The sequence below is a fragment of the Sciurus carolinensis genome, chromosome 2 (assembly GCF_902686445.1).
Source record: "Sciurus carolinensis chromosome 2, mSciCar1.2, whole genome shotgun sequence".
In the NCBI taxonomy this organism is placed as follows: domain Eukaryota; kingdom Metazoa; phylum Chordata; class Mammalia; order Rodentia; family Sciuridae; genus Sciurus; species Sciurus carolinensis.
Window position 1 is genome coordinate 98551725 of NC_062214.1, and position 24418 is coordinate 98576142.

Consider the following 24418-nt stretch of genomic DNA (forward strand, 5'->3'; position numbering starts at 1 on the left):
AATCTGAAAGTTTTGGAAAGATATTAAGAAAATAAAGCACAAAGTAAGTGTCAGGAGGTGGCATGGAGCAACAGTGAGAATGTGGGCTATTAACAGAAGTTTTAGAAAGTGGGGTAGGCAAAGGAAAGAGAGAAACTTTAACATGATAAAGGATGCTTTTTAGGAAAAAAAAAGTGCTTTTTAGGCTTCAGTTAGTTTTCTTGTTCATAGAGCCCCACTTATTTGTTTCATGTGGAATGTGTTTTCCAGTTGTCCAGTTACAAACCAGAAATCTGAAAATTACCCTATAGCTTTGCCCTCTTATGGTTGGTTATTCATTTCTTTAAAAAAAAAAAAGTCTTTCATGTCTTTTCAGATCTCTGAAACCTTCCCCTCCATTTGCCCTGTCTTCATCAGTACTTAAATTAGTAGTTCATCTTTTTCATGGATATTTCATTGTTTGCATCCCACAGGTTTAGGGCCCTTTAGCTGCTTCCCCAACTTATAATATACTCTTAGGATTCAAATTTGATCTTTTATCACTCCATTCATGTTAGATTAATTGCCTTTTTTGGAACTTTCATACTGTAAATTTTTCAACCTTTGTTCTTGCTGTATAATGCTTTTTCCCTTTCTTGGTTGGGAAATCTTCCTACTGTCTTCAGATCTGATTTTTTTTTTTTAACAAGAAGCTAGATATCTTTATTTTTATGTAATATCTCAATTTTTAAAATTTGGCAACTGTTAAATCATTTTGAGAAATATGCTGTCTAGTTTGCAGGTTCATTTATAAAACCTTTGATGAGTCTCCTTTCCCACTGCAAATTTAATGCTTAATCTTTGGGTATTCACATATGTCAATGTATGTTTTTGAAATTATTGTAGAATACAATACAAATAGTGACATCAAAAGTTTTTTTTAAACTCGTGAAAACTTACTCAATGAGAAATTGGAATTTACATAATTTAATAAAACATTGGGATAAGGTTATAAACATATAGAACTGGTTAATATTCCTTGAGGTATTCATACTGTAGCCTTTTGAATAATTTGTGTTGGATAGAAAGTTTATTTTACTTGAAGAGTTTTCTATAAGTTTACCTTTAATTTTATAGGGTTATAGACAGCCAGACCTAACCAATTGAAATTAGAAATCAAACAAATGACTTCATGTGAACTTATTAGAAAATCTCTTGCACAGCATTGAAAGTGACATGATCATTTTTATGTCCAAGTTTTGAATAATTTATCTGAAAACGTGCTTTTATGGTTAGTGACTAGCTTATTTGTATCTCCATTTAAAAAATATTAATTTACAGGAGTTTCCAGAATCAATAGATGATCCAGATCTTTATTTGTGGCCTGTTCTTATTTGAGCAGCAGTTCCATATTGTCTAGAGTTCTATTAGCATAGCAGCCATTAGTTTGGATCTAATGTCTTCACAGTGTATATGTAGTAACAGAAGCTTATGATTTAGATGGATTTTGCAGTTTAAAGGCATCTCAGATGCAAAAGGGAGAAACAACTAGGTAGAGTGACCCAGGTATGCTGATCCAAGACTTGATTCTAGGTCATTGCCAGTGACCACAAGTTTTGTACCAGCCTCTGGTTTTTTTCCCTTTTATTTTTCACCACTCAGATTGAATCTAACTGAAGTATCTCTATCAGATATTTTAATAAAAACTGATCATGTTTCTTCTCTGCTTGAAAAATTTTAATTGTTTGCATAGCCAACATATAGACTTCATTTTGCTTGGCATGGGAGCTCTTTCCTTCTCCCTACTTCTTGATTTCTGTAGCCATGCTTTTTACCCCTCTCACTATTCATTGAAAATATGGGCCTTAATGTTGATATTTGTTCCCATTCACCATTCTACTAACCCTCAACTGTCTGACGTGGCTAAATAGGGTTCTCCTTCCTCGTCTAATTCTGCCTGCTCAAATCCTATATTTTCTTTCAGACCATTCTAGCTCAGGAGAATCTCCTCGTCTTTAGAAGTTTGGTTGTATTTGTTCATAAAGGTGTGCAATCATATCATATCCTATGTGACAAATCTATGGGTGGGTTGTCTCAGTTTCATGCTGAAGGCAATAATCCACATTCATACTTTGTCACCTGTAGAGCTTCTTAGAGAATTAAAAAAATGTGTCCCACAAGTCAATATGTTCTTGTATTTGTAGACCTGAAAAATGTCTGAAAATTCCAGTGACAGTGATTCATCTTGTGGTTGGACTGTCATCAATCATGAGGTATGCTCTTTAATACTTTTTATGAGGCAATCTGTAACCTTACAGTGTTAGCAGTGATATAAACTGTTCTTTGAAGGCTAGCATTTTTCTACATTTAAGCCAAAGGTTCCATTGTCTGTAACTTGCTTTGCTGAAAGCTCTTCATGGACTAGTATCTGCATTATTGTTCATGGCTTTCCTTAGCTTGAAGTTGTTAGGCACATTTTTATTGAGGTTTATTACTGGTTGTTTACCTAATTCTCCTATAATTAAAAAAAACTCACTATGGTATAGATTGTTTTCATTCTTATTTTGTAGTTTAAGAAAACGGAAGCCTAGAAAGATAATTTGGAGAAAATCATGTAACTAGAAAATATTCAAGCCTGGTTTTGAACAGAATGACTCAAAGGAAGATGAACCAGAAAGGAAGATGGAGAACATATAATTATGTTATGTTATAGGAACTTGACAGGAAAGGAACTATGGTTAGAACTCTATCATAAAATGTTTTAGAGGAGTTATGTACACACACGAATGTAATAAACTTTGGTTTATGTCCTACACTGGTTTCATTATTTAAAAAAATCATAAGATACTGATGAACAGAAACAATAAAGTAAAAATCAGCCATACTTGTTCCAATTTTTAATGGATTTTTCTATAGTTTTTCCATTTGTTTTCAGGATCTCTTTTCACTTGCTTTTCTTCATTAATAGAAAAATTTTAAGTTTCTTATATAATTATTTTAATGTTTTAAGATTTAGAAAATTGGTTAGTCATCTTACAGAAAGTAAGATTAACAAAAAAGATGACTTTTTCTGTTTTATAGTTTCAAAATTTAATAGCAGTTCTACCAGTTGAGATTGAGGTTGTTTTTATTTTTATAAGTGTGCCAGATGTGGTGGTGCACACCTGTAATCTCAGCAATTTGGGAGGCCAAGGCAGGAGAATTGGAAGTTCAAGGCCAGCCTGAGCAACTTAGCTACATCTTATCTTAAGATTAAAAAATAAAAAAAACAAAGGACTGGGGATGTACACAGTGGTAGAGCATCTCTGGGTTCTGTTCCTAGTACTACACACACACAAAGTCATTTTTCTATTTTTAACCTGTTTCTACAAATCTTAGGTCAATTCATCACAGCTTCTTTTCCTTCAAGGATAATTCACAGTACAGGAATAAGGTAGCACTGGGAATCCTACCTGCAAGTCTGCAGAGTAGAGCAGAACAGTAAATTTTTCTTGCACTTGTCAAGTGTGTTAGACATCATCTTTCTTCTTCTGTATATAGATAGTTACGAAATTCAGCTCTCTTCTAGTGTCTTGTATATGTTTCCTTTTCCATTACCATCATTCTGATTCAGTCCAGAACGGGTGTCTCCAGCAACCCTGAGTCAGCTCTAACCTTGCCTTTGCTTCTACCATGCTCCTGCCACCATAGGCAACCTTGAAATACACGAGTATTTAGAATTCTCTTTAGTCTTCAGAGGCTACTCCTTTCACAAATTCTTTTATATTTTGCTGTTTTGAGTTATATATGTGAAAAAATATGGAGAGGCAGAATCAGCTTCATGGTTAACTTTGCTTATTAAGACACAAGGAAAAAATTCATAAGATCTATTAAAGAAAAGACAGTCTGACAACAAAGTATGAAGGACTACCTCAGAATAAAAAATAATCTAAACTTATAAGGAAAGGCTTCTGTTAACTTAATAGGTTCATTTAATTCATGCCTTTCAGTTGTCTGATCTTTGACAAAGATGCCAAAAACATACATTGGAGAAAAGATAGCCTTTTTAACAAGTGGTACTGGGAAAATTTGTTACCCATAAGTAGAGAATTAAATTAGATCTTTATCTCTCACTGTGCATGAAAGTCAACTCACAGTGCATGAAAAGACCCAGGAATTGGAACAGAAACTATGCAACTCATAAAAGAAAGTGTAGGGGTGACATTCCAGCATATAGGTGCGGGGAATAACTTCTTCAATAGGACCCCTAAAAGCCCAGGAAATAATACCAAGCGTTAATAAATGGGATGGCATAAAATTAAAAAGCTGCACAGCAAAGGAGGTGAAAAGAGAACTTCCAGAATGGGAGAAAATCTTCCCTAGTTACTTTTCTGATAGAGGATTAATATCCAGAATATATAAAGAACTCAAACACCAAAAAAATTCCACAAAATACACCACCAACAATAACACAACTAATAAATGGGCAGACACTTCTCAAAAGAAGAAATACAAATGGTCAAAAAAATGTTCAGCATTGTTAGCAGTTAGGGAAATGCAAATCAAAACTACCCTGAGATTTCATCTCACTCCAGTTAGAATGGCAGCTATCAAGAGTACAAACAGGGGGTTGGGGATATAGCTCAGTCGATAGAGTGCTTGCCTTGCAAGCACAAGGCCCTGGGTTCGATCCTCAGCACTGCAAAAAAAAAAAAGAGTACAAACAGTAATAAATGCTGAAGTTGATGTGGGGAAAAAGGAACACTTTCACACTGTTGTTGGGATTGTAAATTATAACAGCCACTATGGAAATCACTATGGAGGTTCCTCAAAAAAAAAAAAAAAAACAACTAGGCACGAAACTACTATACTGCCCAGCTGTAATACTCCTCAGTGTTTATTCTAAAGAATCAGTCATACTATAGCAATACGTGCATACCCATGTTCATAACTGCACAGTTCACAGTAGCTAAAATGGATCCAGCCTAGGTGTCGGAGAGTAAGTGAATGAATTAATAAAAATGTGGTATATACGGAGTTTTATTGAACCAAGAAGAGTGAAACTATTTCATTTTCTGGAAATTGGATGGAACTTGAGAACATTACGTTAAGCAATTTAAGCAAGACTCAGAAAGTCAAGGATCAAATGTTTTCTCTCCTATGTGGGAGCCAAGGAAGAAAAAGGAAAAGAAAGGTGGAGTGGGGATCTCTTGAAAATTGAGTGGAGATCAGTCGAGTAGAGGAAATGGACCTGGGGGAGGGACAGGGGAAATATGAGAGAATGATATTGGCCAAATATTATTATACCGTATACATATATGAATATAAGAAAAATGCCTTTAACATAGCAGTTTACTTTGCCATAATAAGTAGTTGTTTGCTTGTGGCTATTTCTCTGAATAGGTTGTAAATTTGAATTTTGGATTTGAGGTTTTTTTTTTTGGAACCAGGGATTGAACCCAGAAGTGCTTAACCATTGAGCCACATCCTCAACCCTTTTTATCTTACATTTCGAGAATAAGGTCTTGCTATGTTGCTTAGGTCCTTGCTAAGTTGCTGAGGCTGATCTTGAACTTTTGATTTTCCTGCCTCAGCCTCCTGAGTTGCTGGGGTTATAGGTGTGTGCCACTGTACCTGGCTTGGGTTTGAATTTTTTATATCCCACAGTAACTTGTAAAGTCCCTTTTCTAGAGTAGTTCCATAAATGTTAAATATGAATAAATTGATAGAAATAGGTAAGTTTGGACACTTATACATGAGATTCAAATTTATTGCCCAAGCTCTTAAAATAGAGCATTCATCCTTTAGGCTGACTTGACTTAGAATTTAAACCTAAGATTCTGTTCTGCTGTTTCTCTGACATAAACCCTTGTAGACTGAACTGAACAAAAGTTCATTGGATTAGATGCTCTTCCCTTTTGGAGTATGGCAGCCTTTGGGACTTTTAATAATGGAAAACATCTATTTGTAATCAAATCCAGCTTTGAGAAATTAATAGGAAAATAACTGAATGATTATAACTTTTTCCCTAGGGGTCTGATGTAGAGATGGTGAATTCTGTCACAGCCAGTGACAGCTCTGAGCTCACCCCAGAATGTTCATCTTTAGAGCAAGAAGAGGATGTACAAGTACTGCAGATAGAGCAAGGAGGTAAGTTTGTTAAATTTTGTTTTTAAAAAAATGTGAGTGCCATTATGAATCTTGCCTTCTTTCTAGGCAGTCAACCTTTTTGGATAATCTTAGTGATCTGGTCACAGAAGGACTCATTTTAGTATGGATTCGGTAGAAATTCAGTGTGGATTTAGGAAAGCATGTAGAACCCAGTGTCACCAAACTGCTACAGGGTTTATTATTTGTAGCTGTAGTACGTTTGGGCCTCCAGATAGTCTTTCATACTATAGAAGTAACCAGTGACTAAACATGTATTATGTGGTTTAAGATGAATTTGTTTGGTACTTTAATTTATATTTACTTGCCATTATTAATGTTATGACTAGTTATGTACAAAACTTTTTTCATCAGAAGAGATTCTTCATTTATCACCATGCTATAGAGTTCTTGAGTCGGAATTTAGTAAAATGATATCTGATCATGTACTGTACTGCATCTGTGGTTAACATACTTCCTGTGGGATTTGTGCATCTTATTTATACAGAGACGTATGACTCCTAAATAATTGCTATAACTCCCAAGCAATTGCTGTATAGTCTTATCTTCTACTCCTTAACACTTTTTAAAAAATGTTCATTAAAATGTAAGTAAGAACATTTCTCCTTCAGGAGAGTGCAGTAGGTATGTCAAGGCTAGAAATAGAGGAGAATTGTACCTGTTAAATTCTTTTTTTAAGCTTATGTGCTGATTACTATTCTCAAATGCAGATATTCTCATTGTTTGTGGGTCATATCCCTCTGAGAGTCTAAAAGGCATGAATAGTCTCTCCTAAGAAATTTACTCATATGTAAAAATACATATGTATTTACCCATATGTAAAAAATTTCCATACTCTATAGTACTCTTAGACCCAAGTCCATCTTTATCTCCAAATTAAGATAATATTCTATTATTAAATGGAAGAGTACTTTTCTTTTTCTCTTGTTCTTATGAGGTTCAAATACATAAAAATAATGTTTGTGATAGGGAAAATGATGTAAAGGATTTTTAAGAAAGTATTAGTTATAGATGGATACATAATACCTTTATTTTAATTTTATGTGGTACTAAGGATTGAATCCAGTGCCTCACATGTGCTAGGCAAGTGCTTTAACTACATACAACCTGCGCTACAACCCCAGTCCCCAAAATGGATTTTAATATGTGGTTAACTATAATACTTTTTAATTGCTATTGAATTTTTTCTTTCTTCTTTTCTTTCTTTTTTTTTGCGGTACTGGGGATTGAACTCAGTGCCTTATACTTACAAGGCAAGCACTCTACCAACTGAGCTATATCTCCACTTTGCTATTGACATTTAATGTGTCCATTCTTTGTATCAATTTATGTGTGTGTTTAATATTTTTAACTTCCATTAACATTTTGTACACTTTTTCAGAAAAATATTGAATTCAGTAGTCCATTTATACATTTCTTCTTTGAGGAGTCTCTTAACAAAATTTATCTTATGTAGTGACACTGTTTTGTTTTCCTGTAGTTGTTTTTTTTTTTTTTTCTTGGTGGTGGTGGTATTGGTGATTGAGTTCAGGACTTTGTACATGCTAGGCAAGCTCTCTACCACTGAGCTACCTCCCCAGACTTCTTTACTTATTTTTATTTTTATCTATCTATTTTTTTTTTTTTTTTTTTTTGAGACAAGAGACTAGCTCAGGCGCCGAGACTGGCCTCAAACTTGTAGCCTTCTTGTCTCAGACTCCAAAGGAGTTGGGATTACATGTGTGTACTACCACACCTGACTTGCTTTTCTGTATTCTTTTGATTCCTTTTTTTTTTCATAGTTTAAAGCTTTTTTTTTGTTGTTTTTTTGTATACTGGGGATTGAACCCAGGAGCAGTTAACTACTGAACCCTAGCCCCAGCCCTTTTTTTATATTTTATTTAGAGACCAGGTCTTGCTGAGTTGCTGAGGCTGGCTTTGAACTTGGAATCCTCCTGCCTCCTGAGCCACTGGGATTACAGGCGCCACTGCACCTGGCAAGCTTCTTATAACTTAAAGCAGTTTTGATCCTTACATTACAAGCCATTGATAGCCATTGGAATGGTGGTATTTTTAGGAATTTTGAATGAACTTTTAAGAAGTCAGGAAATGTGCCAAGAGGTATATAGAGGATATATTTTCCTTATTAATGGGTTCTTAGAAACACTTTGCATTAAGGGATTTGTTATTACGAGGTAGAGATTTTATTTAGTTAAATTGGCTTTGATTTAAGTTCTTAGTAGGTCCTAAGTTGAGTTCACTTAAATATCTAAAATTGTTTCCTCATAATTTCAAATAATTAAAATGTGGTAACAACAGTAAAGTTACTTTTACAATTGTATGTGACCTTTCATTAATTCACTTTAACATTGAGAATAGATTTTATCTATAATGATTATATTTATATTATAAGAAGTCAACTGTTTTAAATGAATAATTTTTATTGATCTTTGCTTTATAACAGAAAGCAGCCAAAATGTCACCTTGTTAATGGAAGAAACTCTTTATCCTACTTTTGAAGAAACCAAGTCAGCAATTGAGGTAAACTTGTATTGTGTATATGCCATAGTGTATGGCATAGCTTGTTGAAGTTTATCACTTACATACCAGAAAGGTTTAATCAGTTTTTAACAGGTTCCTGAATGCAAAATTAAGTTTAAATTTATAGAACTGGTGAGAGAAATCAACTTTCTTTTTTCCTATGACCATTGAGTAGCAAAGGTAGTCTCACTTCTGCATTACAGTGAGAGAAAGCAGTGATCCATGTAATTCTAAGGGTTGCCAATGGGTTTGATGATGTTTTCAAGCTACTTGATGAATCTTTTATTGCATAATCCCTTATGGTTTGGAAGAAATAATATCTTTAGGAGCTGGTTGAATAGCTTAGTGGTATAGCACTTGTCTAACATGTACTAGGCTCTGTATTTGATTACTAGCACTGGAAAAAAATCATATATTTCACTTTAACCTCAAATTACTATATATTACATTATACATTTTGAATTGTATACAAAATATAAGGCTCTTAAATAATTTTAGAATTTATTATCTCTAAAATTATGATACTTTAGGCAGAAGAAGAGCAGTCACCTGAGGACAATGTCTATTTTGGAACTGCCAGTGACGATTCTGATATTGTTACCCTCGAGCCTCCTAAGTTAGAAGAAATTGGAAATCAGGAAGTTACAATTGTTAAAGAAGCACAGAGTTCAGAAGACTTTAACATGGGCTCTTCCTCTAGCAGCCAGTATACATTCTGTCAGCCAGAAACCGGTAAGACCTATATAATGATAATATGCTGATGTGAGACTTAAGGACTTCTGTGACTAGATTTTATATAATGTCTTCTTTTCTAACCCTAAATCTCACCTTTTGAATATATTGGGTAAACTCAAAAGATTTTTTTTGTAAATCTGTTATATCTAGGGTTTTCCTAGACTGTATGGCATGGAGCACAGTAGTGTTGTGCTGTAACAAGACTTTTTTTTAAAAAATCATGTTCTGTCTCTTTTTTTTTTTTAAATCATTAAATAGAAGACAGAATTTCTTGAGCTGGGTCAGTGGTACACACCTGTCATTCTAGCTACTCAGGAGGCTGAGGCAGGAGAATTGCAAGTTAGAAGCCAGTGTCTGCACCTTAGTGAAACCCTGTCTCAAAATTTGGGAAAAAAAAATTTGTTTTGAGAGAACCGGAGATGAAACTCAGTGAGTGGTAAAGCACCCTTGAGTTCAATCCCCAGTATCCAGTTGGGGGTGGATTCTTGGAGGTTTTTCTTCTGCTGTTTGCACTTCCAAGGAAATTGCTGCATGACTGAGTTACGCCCCAGCCAAAGTTAGTTTCTTAAAGAAGATGTGTAATAGTCTCAAACACTCCAAAATGCACTTGGATTATTTTTTTTTTTAAAGATCTTTATGAGGGGGAAATTGAAGCATCTTATCTAAAAAGGAGGAAAATGTTAACATTTTTGCTTATAATGGTACACATTTGTACTATAGAAATAGTGAAAGAAAAAAAAAATTGTAGGGGGCAGGGGATTTAACCCAGGGGTGCATTACCACTGAGGTACATACCAGCCCTTTTTAATTTTTATTTTGAGACAGGGTCTAGCTAAGTTGCTGAGGCTGGCTGCAAACTTGGAACTTGGAATACTGTTAGTAATACCAAAAATTTCCTGATTTGATAGAAAACCAGGAACGGGTAGTATCTGTTTTAGATAATCTCTCTTTAATATTTACATTTGGCATCTAGAATCAAACAAGGGAATTTCTAGCATTCAAGTTTAAGCTAATAAAATTTAATTTGAGATCTTTGGCTATCTCATTTGATAAGCTAATTTTAGTTAGTGTATCCATAGAGCCTAAAAACATTTTAACTATCTAAATACTCATCTGATGTTCTTAGTGGCTAGAGGAACACTTTGTCAGAAGAGCCTATCTAGTCCAGTTATCCCTTGGTATCCACAAAGCCCTGGTTCCAGGACTCTGGCAGAAACCAAAATCTGGATGCTCAAATTTCTTATATAAAATGGCATAGTATTTGCAAATCACCTATGCACATCTTCTCATCTTTACATTACTTATTATACTGTAAAAGCTATGTAAATAGTTGTTATTTAGAGACTGACAAGAAAAAGAAGTCTTGTACATGTTCAGTACAGATGTGATTTTTTTGTGAATATTTTTAATCCATTGTTGGTTGAATGGAGGAACATAGGACCTATGGGATATGAGTGACTGACTGTACATTTATTTACAAGGGCTTAATTAACTTACTTTACAATTCAGTAAGGTGATCAAATTTTGATGTGTTTTTGTACTCCAGGATTTGTTCTGTATTCAAATAGTTTCCCCCTGCTCTTTGGTTTAATTTAAGAATTTGCATGGCCAAAATGGTCACATTGAAGGAGAAGTGTGGAAAAGGGTCCAGGGTGACATGTAAGACAAAAAGAGGCTACACAGTGTTTTTCCAGGACCTTGGATAACTCTAAGCTGGTTAATTCTAATATTTTTCTCCTTTGTGAATTCAGACTTTTGGGGAAATTTTGCAGATTTAGTTAACAGGAATATTTTATTAAGTGTGTTTTTACCCAGTGTTATCCCTCTAAAAGAAATTGTTCAGTTAAGCTTTTTAAAAAAATGAAACTTTGGATTGTGCCAAAAATACTATACAGCTATGCGTTGCTTAATGATGTGATATGTTCTGAGAAATGTGTCTTTAGGTGATCTTGTCATTGTGTGAACATCATAGAGTGCACTTACACAAAGTAAAACTGCTGTGATGTCACGAGGCAATATAATCTAATAGGATTTATCTCATAAATGTGGTCCATCGTTGACCAGGATGTCATTATGGACTTGTAGTATATGATTAGTTGTTAGAAGTTTTCTTTCCTTTCCCTTACCCTCATTTTTTTCTTGGTTTGTTAATTTCATGCTACCCACTGACTGCTTAGTTATTTTGCTTTTTTCTTTTCCTTTCTTCTTCATCCTTATTTTGACTTCATGTTTTTCTTCTAAAAACATTTAGAAGAAACATGAGATTTTAATAGTAACATACTTTTTGTTATTTAAGAACAGTACCAGCTTCTTTCATATTAACACACTTTACTGGCCTCAAAGGCAAAGTTGGTAGCTATAGAGATGTTTATATTATATATATGTTTTTTAAAAGGCATGATATTAGATTTTAAGTTAGCAGAGATAACAATGTTGTGATAAGTATTTTCAATTATTTATTTTCTTTATTCTTTATAATAAAGCTTTATACATCTTTTTTCCTGTTTATTCACAAAAGAAAGGTGGTGGGAGAAGCTGTGGAAGATTCCTGAATGCATAATGGGATGGGATGATCAGCTGAAACACCATGTTCCTAGCCAACTCACTTTCCAAGGTGTTGTGACTAATTCTGATCAGCTTCCATAGAGCTGAGTGTGCCTAGTCACATTTACTACTTACTATGTGCTTCAAAGATACCTGTTGTAATCTGTGATACCCTAAACAGGTGTTTAAAATTGATCTTATAAAAAAGCTGACTAAGCTTATTGCATGGCCTCTTGCATTGTTTGCATCTTTGACTATGGACCAAATTATGCTTTAAAAGCTTAAAAATCAAAATATTTCAGCTGTTAAGTATTTGGGTGAAAAAGATGGAAGCATTAGATAAAGACCTAAGTGTGGGTTAAGTTGGTTTATTAGAATATAATGAAGGCAATATGTGTTAATGGAACATTCAAAATTTATTCAAGGAATTTTGACAGTTTGTTTTATATTTACTTATTATAATTCTGAGTCAGAAAGTCTGACTTAAATATTCATTCATGATCATGAATGCCTTTGCATTATGTAATGCTGTGTTTAAGTCTTCCTTTTTCTCTCTTTGTCCAAGAAATGTAACCTCACACCTGAGGTGACGGTATCTTGGAAAAGCTAGTGATCAAGAATAAACAGATAAACATGATGGGCATAAGGGTCATGACCAAAAGATCTCTCAGTGGCATCTGTATCACTAAATATTAGGAACATTAATTCATTCAGTAGTGACTTTCTCTTTGTGTTTGTTGTTGTGTGAAAATAAACTGTATCCTCCATGATCCATTTTTTAAAAAAGGATTGTCTAACCTAATCAGATTTCCTGTGGCATGGATATCCTGTCTTCTAAAGAACTGTTCCTTTTTTTTTTTTTTTTTTTAAGAGCATGACTATTGTTTTGAAGCTTTTTGTATTAAATTCAAGTTCAGTTTTATCCTTAATTTTAATGCTTTCCTTTACTTCCAACCAGCCTGTGGAAATCATTACTGAGTGATGTATCTGTTTGTTGTGTCATCAGATAGTATGTTGAAATATGGAAGAGTGTTAATAAATTTACATGTTTGTAGAAAAATTGAAACTGATATTTCCAGAAAATGTTTCCTGGGCTTAAAATTTTTTTGTACAATTTTTTTTTTTTGTGATTCATTGTTCTATGCTATTCTTTTCGTAAGGGAGAAGTCCTTAATATCTGAGATAGCTGTTGTGTCACTTCCTCATGCTGACATATTTACTAGAGGGTAAAATTAATAACCTTCTAGTAAGAGTGGCAGTCGAAGGGAAGGGCTCATCTGACTTCTGGAAACCTGTGTTAAACTGTAGTGCTTTGAGCCTTGATTGTAGACTAGTAGTATGGAATTGAAAGTAGGTGGCAGATAGACCCAGGAAATTTTTGGTAGTTATTATACTTGTGAATCACAGGGACTGCTTGTATATTCCCGTGTTCCTTAAACTTTTGGGTTTAAATTATTTAAATCTATTCAAAAATGAATGAAGAGAGAGGATTTTTTTTCTTCCAGAAGTAGTACTTGTTTATGCCTTCCTTGGCAATCAACTTTAATAGGTTATGAGAATGATTATTCTTAAAATGTAAATTGCAAGGGGAGTTTTAAAAAAAAAAAAAACTCTCTCAGGCTGGGGAGATAGCTCAGTAGGTGGAGTGCTTGCCATGCATGCATAAGGCCCTGGGTTTGATTCCCCAGCACCACAAACAAAAACAAAAACAAAAACTCTCTCAAAGCACAGAGTAATATTGTTTTTTTTTTTTTTTTTTTTTTTTTTTTTTTTTGGGGGGGGGGTGCTGGGGATCGAACCCAGGGCCTTGTGCTTACAAGGCAAGCACTCTACTGACTGAGCTGTCTTCCCAGCCCCTGGAGTAATATGTTTTAACAAATTCCCATGTATCACATTCAAGGACTTTTATGCTTTTTCTCTATTTGATAAATTGAAAAACTGTGTTTGTGTGTTTGTTTTTGCTATTTCTTGTAAAAAGGCATGTAGAGATAGCGTTGATTGTTCTAAGTCATATTTATTGGGAAAGCTTTTCTAAAAGTTTTAATACCTAAATATCAACCTTTTCTTTTTAAAATAGTATTTTCATCTCAGCCTAGTAATGATGAATCAAGTAGTGATGAAACCAGTAATCAACCCAGTCCTGCCTTTAGACGACGCCGTGCTAAGAAGAAGACTGTTTCCACTTCAGAATCTGAGGAACGATTGCTCGCTGAACAGGAAAATGAACCTTCTAAGGAGTTGAGTAGACGCCAGTTCAGTAGTGGTCTCAATAAGTGTGTTATACTTGCTTTGGTGATTGCAGTCAGCATGGGATTTGGACATTTCTATGGTAAGTGTTTGAAAATGTGTTGTACATTAACTGATGCCATTATATAGAGGCACTGATTAAGAGTGAGGAATCTTAGATCTGTTTTCATTGTCATTTATTAAGCAGATGATCTTGCAACCTGTTTGTGTTTCAGTTTTCTTATTTGCAAAGTGGAGATAACTGCTTATCTCCTTGAACTATTTTCACTTAAATTAGGCAGTAGTTATTAAGAAATGTAAGAACTGGCTGTGGTAGTATGCACCTGTAGTCCCACTTGCTCGAGAGAGGCTCATGCAGTAGGTTTATTTGAGGCCAGATTGAATGACAAAGCCAAACCTCATTTCAAGTTAAAAAAAAAAATTATTAACATGTATGACTTTTTTAATAAAGTAAAAAATTAAAAGATTAAAAATTTGAAATGCCGGAGCTGGGGATGTGGCTCAGTAGTAGAGTGCTTGCCTAGCATGCAGGAAGCCCTGGATTCGATCCCTAGCATCACCCAAAAAAAGAAAATTTGAATTGCTCACCATGAGGCAAGTTATTAACTTACTATTACAGATTATTTAAATTCTAGTTGAAGCAGTTACATTTGAAGTCTCCCAATAATTAGTGCTATCATTTCTATTTTGAGGTTTAATGCAATTGTCATTTTGTGACTTTCATTTTTGTTTCATGATTCACATTAAATGAAAAATTTTCATCTTATACTTTTAGTCTTATGTTTTGGTGTTTGTTACAGTCAGGTTGCTTAGTGCCTCGCTAAGTTTCTGAGGCCAGCTTTGAACTTGTGATCCTCCTGCTTCAGCCTCCTGAGCTGCAGGGATTAAACGTGTGTGCCACCATGCCTGGCTCTTGATTATCTTATTAATTCAAACCCTTTACATGTTTCATGGGTAAGATGAAGAAGGAGTTGCATTTGGTGGTGTTTTTTTTTTTTTTCCATTTAGGGGTCTCACTGTTAGGTTTCTTATTTAAGGTATATTTCTTTAGTACAAAGACAGGAGTATTTAAGAACTAGTGTTATTCCTGCCCCTTGCTCTGTTGGATTTTGAGCGGGGGAAGATACTTTTAAAAAGTGTCTTAGATCTTGTTAGTTTCACAAATTTTAGTTTGCATTGTATTAACTACTTTTAGAATTTTTTTTTGCCTTTGTAATCTGTACTTTAACTTTGTTTTGCTAGTTCCTTCCAATAATGTGTTCTTGATACAAAAAATTGAAGAATTGCAAGTATACTTTATTTGCAGAAAGGATATTTATATTATAATGTTAGAATAAACTTAATGTCAACATAGCATAATAAAGAATACTTGTTTAAAGTCAGTCAGTAAAATGTGTTGTCTCTTGTATTTAATTCTGTGTTAATAAAAATAGGTACTTAGATTCCTGATGGATGCCTGCTTGAATTTAATACTGAGGTACTATAACTTGTATCCTCTTTTGAAGTTTGTTGTAATGAGATTTGTTTTGAAATATATATTTTATTGACTAACTAGATCAAATGTATCAATATGTTTTTGAGTTATGATTTTTTCTCCCTACAGGTAAACATGAAGGTAACAAAGGAGAAGGTCTTAATCTTTTTTTCTTACTAAAAGCAAAAATTCAAAAGTGACTTCTAATGTTAATTTGGACAATTGCATGACCTTTAAATATGTTATAGAAAGTTCAGTTTAGAGGGGAGTTCTTTCAAAAGTGAGAAATTATTTCCTTGTTATTTAGAATTTTGTTACTGGTAAAATTTACTTTAATAATTGCAATTGATAAAACATTTTTTGTACTTTTTCATATTAGTCTTTCCAAAATATGAAAAACCAGGATCTAGGCCTATATAGTAATGAAAAATTGGTTTAATAAAAATATAAGATCTAACCTGAATGACCTTTTAAAATTACTACTTAAATGGATAACAAGTTTTATTTTCTAAGTTCTATTTTCTAAGTTCTGGCATTGATCTAAGCACTCTTTTGGAGTTGATTTCAGAGTTAGTTTGAATTTCCATCCACTGTGGAGTCATTTGCATTCCATAATCAGTCATTTACCTTATAATCACTTAACAAAAATAAAGTACTAAGTGAGTCTCATTAATCACACTCACCAGCCTTGATAAAGTTGGAGTTGTCTCATCTATGCTGCAATAAAGAGAAAGCTCAGGATAGTAAAACACTGTACTCCAGGTATTTGACAATGACTTTAATTCTGAAAGTACTTCTAAAATTAATAAAAGATAATCATATCTTTATGATGCACTTATCTTCCTCTTATCTTTTTTTAAAAGTTTTTTAGTTATCAAAGAATCTTTATTTTTAAAGTTAATTTATTTATTTATATGCAATTCTGAGAATCGAACCCAGTGCTTCACATATGCTTAACAAACACTCTACCACTGAGTTACAACCCCAGAACCCTTACTCGTATATTTACTTGCAGATTATCTATACACTAAATTTTCAGCGGAGTTCATTTGATTTGGTTTTCTCATGGAGTTACTCTTAAGTATTGATAAGACTGTTCAGTTCTTCAACAGACAGCTAGGTGCTGATGTACAACTTGGTGCTAAGTTATAACATGAATTACTGCTCAAAGGATATACCTACTGAGTCATCCTAGAGGTGGTAGGATTTAAGTTGGGTTAGCCTTAGCAAGCTTATGATGGGCAGAAGGGAAGGTGAGAGTCTAGCAATGGAGAATCTGATAAACTGCAGAAAAAGTAATAAACCTTTTGGGTTTCATAACAATGAGAAGATTGCTGGACTATGGAATATTTATATAGAAATAATGGAAGTGGTGGGGTGACACTAGGTTGTAAAACATCCTGGAGTCTGGGTAGCAGAGTTGGATTTATTGAGTGAGCACTCAAGTCACTCAATAAATGTTAGAGGAAAAAGTACAGGAAGATAAGTGGTATGGAAGAACTGCTAGGAGTTTTGTAATATGAATATTTGATGATAAGGACCTTGAAAACTATAGTGACTGGGGATACAGGAGTTAATAAAATAAGGGACATCAAAAGAATAAGATAGGACTTTGACCTGGATAGTAAGTTAATAAATTTAATAAAGTTCTAAGAAGTGTGTTAGCTGTTTCATTTTTGGAATTGGGAGTTAATGGAGAAAGGGTTTGCTAGATGATAAATAGATGGTAAGCATAGTTTGGATTATTTTTACTCAGATTTATTCTAGAGTGGTTGAAGTAGGTGTCAAAGTTTATTTCTTTTCTCCCGTAAAGAGGCCCCCAGAATTGTGCCCAATACACAGCTGGATATATTGGCTAGAAACTCTGGTCAGACATTGCAACTGTATCTGTAGCTGAGGGGACTTAATAGGAATGACAGCAAAACTGACAGTACGTTAATGTGTGGAGAAAAGTAGTGTTTGTAGACAAGGCTTTGCCAAAGATAGTATCTGGGGTGGTAATACTTTATAGGTAGGCAACTGAAGATGCAGGGTCAAAGCCCCAATGATTAGTTAGTGAGATTAAAAAGGACTACATTAAGACAGTCATTAAGCATATACTATGTTTATATCTCACAATCAAATCTCACCATAGTTTTTGGTTATTTTTCAGTGGACAAAGGAATTTGTCTGGTTAGCACTTTAAAATAGAAGTTTTCTGGTTACTCTGAGTATTATAATTAAGTATATTTCAACATTTTAAAACATCTGAGTTCTTTTGAGTCATTTTAAAACAATTCTATAAATAAAATTTAAAGAGAAGAAATGAATCCTAATGCAGAATTTCATATTCATATTTCATACAGTGTTTATACTATCCAACAGTTGTCTGTGAGAGGCTAAAAGCTTTCAATGTTTTTCAAGATGAAGACTTTTAAAAATAATTTTTGTAGAAGTAAAGGGGGAAAACATAGTAAGCTATCATTATATCTTTTATTTTAAAATTGTGTAATGTCTCTTTATAATGGTATGCCCACTCAGTAATATTAAGGTTGCTGGATGCATTTTGCCCTATTTTTGATTTAGTGTTTTGTTTTGTTCATGCATGAAGTTTGTAGGAGCATGTGAACAGCATGTCTTGGCAAAATAACATTTTGATTTTAGGGTGAAAATAAAGGAGTCTTCCTTTATCACTGCTGGGATAGGGACAGTGGTACTCCAGTAAAGATTTAACCATTGCAGAGTTCTTAAAAGATTTGGCTTTGAGAATGGTAGGTACCAGCCAACTTTTTGTGCTGTACTTCTTGGGCTTGTGTTGTATCCTTTAGGCAAAATATTAGAGGTACACAAATAGACAGTTTTTTTCATGTTTCCTTTTAACCTGTGGAAGAAACACCACTGATTGTTTATTTCTCTGTGTAAAGGGGTTTTAAACACTTTACATGCTTAAAGATACCCATAAAACAACAAAGCTGAGTGCCTTCAATATAGTAAAATAAGAACATTTATATATCTTTTCTTATTAGAGTAATGTAGGCTGGTCTGTTCATTTTAATCAAAAGGTTCGTGAACTTCTTAAATGTTCCTGGGTATATACTAAATAAATTAACCTATTTGGACTGGTTTGTATTATAACTAACTTCCATCATCATTTGATCAGTGATACCATATTTATTCTTTGTTTATTAAAAAATCAGGATTTTTAAAGAAACATAAAATGCTGATACTTTGAAAAATGATTTTATCCAGATTTAGAGACAGTTAGGTTTATATGTAGATAAAATGTTTTTTGTATTTTAAAATATTGGTAATCATAATGTTATATGCCTCTAATAAAAATTTTTCATTTTAGGCACAATTCAGATTCAGAAGCACCAAGAGTTAGTCAGAAAGATACATGAAGATGAACTGAAGGATATGAAAGATTTTCTTTCCCAATGCCAACAGAAACAAGAGCCTTTTATAGATTCTAAGGTGTGTACCACTAACAGATATTAAAAATAATTAGTATTTGTGCTGTTTAGATACAAGTACAGTGAAAATTAGTAATAATATTGGTAATTGTTTATTAAGTACTTGCTGAAACTTCATCACTATCATAGAAAGCACTATGTATCTCTTATTTCTCATAACAATACTATGATTAAAGCAAGTATTAAGTTCATTTTATAGATGGTAAAGAGAACTAATTTGTTTCAAGGTATCTAATTTGAAAGACCTTTCTTCTTAACTGCTGTATTAAATTAATTAACATTGTTTAAAATTGACATTTGAGACATACATTTTTTCACATATACACACATTTTGCATACACAGCACATTATTAACATTGTTTTCACAGAGCTAAGCAAATTTGGAAGTTGGGGCTTTACATCCCTTCCAAGATCTTCCTTGGTTGGGTGAAATGGCCAGTATTTTTAATGTTTTTGTTGTTAGATCTGACAGAACAGAGAGCATGTATATTTTCCTACCTAAAACTCACCTAACCCCAATAGGAATATACTGTCAATTCTCCCTCCTTACCTGACACCTTAGGAAGACTAGAAATACAACTGGTTTCATATTTTGTTCTTCCCTACTAAGGTGGTGAAGGAATGATAGTAAACTCAGGATAGAAAATTAAGTTGTTGCAGTGTGCCATGGTACACACATGTAATCCCAGCAGCTCGGGAATCTGAGGCAGGAGGATCTCGAGTTCAAAGCCAGCCTCAGCAAAATCCAGGTGCTAATAAGCAACTCAGTGAAATCCTGTCTCTAAATAAAATACAAAATAGGACTGGGGATATGACTCTGTGGTTGAGTGCCCCCAAATTTAATTCCTAGTACCCAAAATAAAGAAAAAAGAAAATTAAGCTGTTGCTTTCCCCATCCATCCCACTGCATCTTCCTCACAGTTTATGTATGTGTCATTTATAGGTTTATGATTATATTTCTTGGAAAGACAGAATCCTGGTTTATGTTCCAGTTGTATCTTTTAGGGTGTATGCTAAAGTCAGTTGTCAGTGGTGCAGTTATTCCACATATATCAGAAGGTGCCATTTGCTTCTTTACAACTTAGTTTCTGGTTCTGTAGGATGGCACTGGCTTTTAGAAGACATAAATCTTCAGAGAGTTTTTTTCAGACCTTGTGTCCGGCTATTAAGTGTGGTTCAGGTGTGGAAGCATTTTGGAAGACATGCCCAGGATCTCTACATGTCCATCACTTAATTTCAAGATCAGGTGTATATATGAGGAATGTTGAATTCTTCATTTCCCCTGTGACTTCTACTCCATGATCCACTGCTATTGGGTAGATGAAACTTGTTTTCTCAGACAGGTAGAGCAGATGAAATGATTATGATTGAATTTTAAATTTTAATTTATCCTTTGAAGATTGAGCTAAACAGTGAAACAACCATTTCATTTTTTTCAAATGTAAAATACTATTATTCTCTTAAAAAACTTATATTTATATATTGTTGATGGACCTTTGTTTTATTTATTTTATGTGGTGCTGAGAATTGAACCCGGGGCCTCACACATGCCAGGCAAGCGCTCTACCACTGAGCCACAACCCCAGCCGAACTAGTTCTTTTTTTTTTTTTTTTTTTTTTTTTTGTGGTGCTGGGGATTGAACCCAGGTCTGTGCTTGCAAGGCAAGCACTCTACCAACTGTGCTATCTCCCCAGCCCTCTTTATGAACTTTTTCCCATCTTTTTTCCTGTTTCTTAAATCAGATTATAAATACTGTCTGATTCAAGTAAGATTAACCATAATATCTATAGTAAATTAAGATAAAGTTAAATGTCATTTTGCATATTTCACATAGATCCTTTTTTTTTTTTTTCCAGTGCTTGGGGTTGAATCCAGTGGTGCTCTACCACTGAGCTATATCCCTAGCCCTTTTATTTTTTATCTTGAGCTAGGGTCTTGCTAAATTTCCCAGGCTGTCCTTGAACTTGTTATCCTCCTGCCTTAGCCTCCAGTGTAGCTGAGATTACAGGTGTGTGCCACCAAGCTTGGTTATAGTAGAACTGTATAAACCTGATTGAGCAGTTTCTCTGTCATGGGTTCTGATTTAAGAGTCACGTTAATCTAGAGATTACTCTTCAAGAGTTAATCTGTGGGCTGGGGAGATAGCTTAGTTGGTGGAGTGCTTGCCTCATAAGCACAAGGCCCTGGGTTCAATCCCCAGCACCGCAAAAAAAAAAAAAAAAAAAAAAAAGTTAATCTGTACAGATTATAGAGTTACTGTAATCTGGTTTAAAGTGACTTGAAATTGGGGAAATTAGTTATATATTACAGAGATTTAGTCTGTCCTCTAATATGCTTGTAGAATTTTGCACCTATCTAGAAATGTTTTTATAGGATTAAAATGTTTCAACTAGAACAAAGACTATCTGAAGTGTTTCTAAATCCAGGACCTTGTGAATGCTAGGCAAGCACTGTACCACTGCACAACATCTCCAGCCTTTTAAAAAATTTTTTCATGATTTTGAGACAGCATTTCACTAAATTGCTGAGATTGACCTCCAATTTATGATCCTTCTACCTCAGCCTTCTGAGTAGCTGGGATTATAGGAATGTGCATTCATATATTACAGACACAATTTTTGGAATTATTTTGGCTGTAGATGATGTTACTTTTTATAAAAGATAGTTTTCCTTAATTCAAGAAATGGAAAAGCCTTTAGTCTTATCTATATTGTCTAGGATTTTTTTCAGGAGTGCATCATGTATTCAAAAAAACAGGCTATTCTGTTTCTTTTAGCATTTAGATGGGGCTAGAAGTCAGTAAGAACTTCATATTATTATGGGAAACATTAATCAAAGGCACTTCTCTTTTTTTCCTTTCTCTTGCAGTGCTGGGGATTAAACACAGGGCCTTATACATGTTAGGCAAGCTCTGTACCACTGAGCTATATTTCAAGCTGCTTATATCTATTTTTTTTTCCCCAAAGGGGAGAGGGCAACCATTTATTTGTTTTATTAGTACATTACAGTTACACATAACATCAGGGTTCATTTTGACAATATTATATAAGCATGAACTATAATTTGCTCCAATTCAGTCTCCAGTGTGTCCCCTTTCCCCCCTCCCTCCCTTTAGTCTCTTTCCTCTGGTGGTCTTGTATTTATATGAAAAATCCTGTTAGGGATAAACTGAACTCTAGATAACTTTTCCTTGTTTTTATAAATTCTTCCACCATACTATTGTTCTTAATTTGATATAATTCTCTACACTGCATTTTCTTGCATAATGAAATTTAATATTTTTCAATTTTATACTATTGAAAATAGTACACAGGACACAGGGCCTGTGGAAATAAAGACAATAAAGTTAATAGGGTGTATCTTACAGATTTAATTTCAACTTTTAAAGCACCTAACATTTTTCTTTTCTTTCCAAAAAAAAAATTTAGTCATTGAAAGAAAACCTTGCAAGGTGTGAGACTCTTACTGAATCTGAGAAGATATCCTTTGATACTCAGAAAAAGAATCTTGCTGCAGAAAATCAGTATTTAAGAATATCTCTGGAGAAGGAAGAGAAAGCCATATCTGTATTACAGGAAGAATTAATGAAGCTAAGAGAACAGATTAGAATACTGGAAAACAAAGGAAGAAATACTGAATTAGTTACAGAAAATCAGAAACTTAAGCAGCATTTAGAAGAGGAAAAACAGAAGGTGCACAGCTTCCTTAGTCAAAGGGAGACTCTGTTGGCAGAAACTAAGATGCTAAAGAGAGAACTGGAGAGAGAACGACTGATAGCAATGACTTTAAGGGTGGAACTCCAGCAGCTAAGCACTAGTCAGTCACAAGACAACGTAGATTCTCCTAATGTACTGACTGAAAAAAAGGAAATAGCAGTCTTGCAGGAACGACTCACTGAGCTGGAGCAGAAACTAAACTTTGAACAGCAGCGTTCTGATTTGTGGGAAAGACTGTATGTTGAGGCAAAAGATCAGAATGGAAAACAAGAAACTGATGGAAAAAAGAAAGGTAGTAGAGGAAACCACAGGGCTAAAAATAAGTCAAAGGAAACATTTTTGGGAACGGTTAAGGAAACATTTGATGCCATGAAGAATTCTACCAAGGAGTTTGTGAGGCATCATAAAGAAAAAATTAAGCAGGCTAAAGAGGCTGTGAAGGAAAATCTGAAAAAGTTCTCAGATTCAGTTAAATCCACTTTCCGACATTTTAAAGATACTACCAAGAATATCTTTGATGAAAAGGGCAACAAAAGATTTAGTGCTCCAAGAGAAGAAACAGCTGAAAAACCAAGAACAGTTTTTAGTGACTATTTACATCCACAGTATAAGGCACCTATACAAAGCCAGAATCTTAGAGGCCCTACTCTGCAACGGGATGGAAGAAAAGAGAAGCCAACTCACTTTGAAGAATTTAGAAAAAATACAAATACACAGAAGTGCAGTGCTGAGCGTGACTGTAGGGGAAATTATTTCAGAAAGGCTTGTTCTGGTATGTTTGAATGTGCTCAACAAGAATCCATTAACCCTTTTAATGTAATGATGAATCCTGTAAGGATGGATGAGTTTAGACAGTTAATTGAAAGGTACTTATTAAAAGAAGTGGATGCTTTTCATCATTGGAAAGAACTAGATCAATTCATCAACAAGTTTTTTCTCAATGGTGTCTTTATCCATGATCAGAAGCTCTTCCCGGACTTTGTTAATGATGTTAAAGATTATCTTAAAGACATGAAGGAATATCAAGTAAATAATGATGGAGTGTTTGAGAAGTTGGATGGATATATATATAGACACTTCTTTGGTCACACTTTTCCCCCTCCATATGGACCCAGGTCGGTTTACATAAAACCATGTTATTATAATAGTTTCTAACAGTTGTATATTATGGTAGCATTTTTATCATTTGACAAGTTTCTTAGAAGGTTACTATTTGTAAAAGACATGCTTTATGATTACTGGAAGTTTAGAATAAATTGAGAGATATAGTTTTAAATTTATAAATATTAAAAACAATTTCATATGACAATCGCTGACTTGAACAGATGGTTTAATTTCTATCTTAAAAATCAGTTGTGGATATATAAATCGTATTTTGACTAATTTTGTTTCTTTTCAGTATAGTTGATATGAAAAGATAATTACCTTAAGTGCAATTATTTTCCTCTAATCTTTAATTTCTTTATTCACCTTAGGAAGCTAGGAATGAACAACACAAATTTTACTCTGAAACCAGAAGAGCTCACATATAACAATTCTGGTGTCCCCACATTTTCATTTGTCCATTCCATATTCCAACTTAATTATTACATGTGATACTTATTACAAAATTATTATTTATAGG

The 24418-nt window shown here is 33.9% G+C and overlaps 1 protein-coding gene across 5 annotated transcripts in view; it reads left to right on the forward strand.

The window, feature by feature from the left end:
* Ccpg1 (cell cycle progression 1) overlaps positions 1-24418 on the forward strand; it is a 42205-nt gene that overhangs the window by 14476 nt on the left and 3311 nt on the right. Inside the window, exons 2-9 of one of the 5 annotated variants that reach the window (XM_047541240.1) lie at positions 2163-2231; positions 5970-6087; positions 8549-8625; positions 9156-9357; positions 11879-11974; positions 13982-14233; positions 18957-19078; positions 22507-23909. In XM_047541240.1, the coding sequence (XP_047397196.1) occupies positions 2172-2231; positions 5970-6087; positions 8549-8625; positions 9156-9357; positions 11879-11974; positions 13982-14233; positions 18957-19078; positions 22507-23909 (2330 nt within the window). In that variant the 5' untranslated portion in view covers positions 2163-2171. Of the gene's footprint in view, positions 1-2162; positions 2232-5969; positions 6088-8548; positions 8626-9155; positions 9358-11878; positions 11975-13981; positions 14234-15754; positions 15767-18956; positions 19079-22506; positions 23910-24418 lie in introns of all 5 variants that reach the window. The other 4 variants (XM_047541236.1, XM_047541239.1, XM_047541237.1 and 1 more) reach the window with 4 other exon arrangements.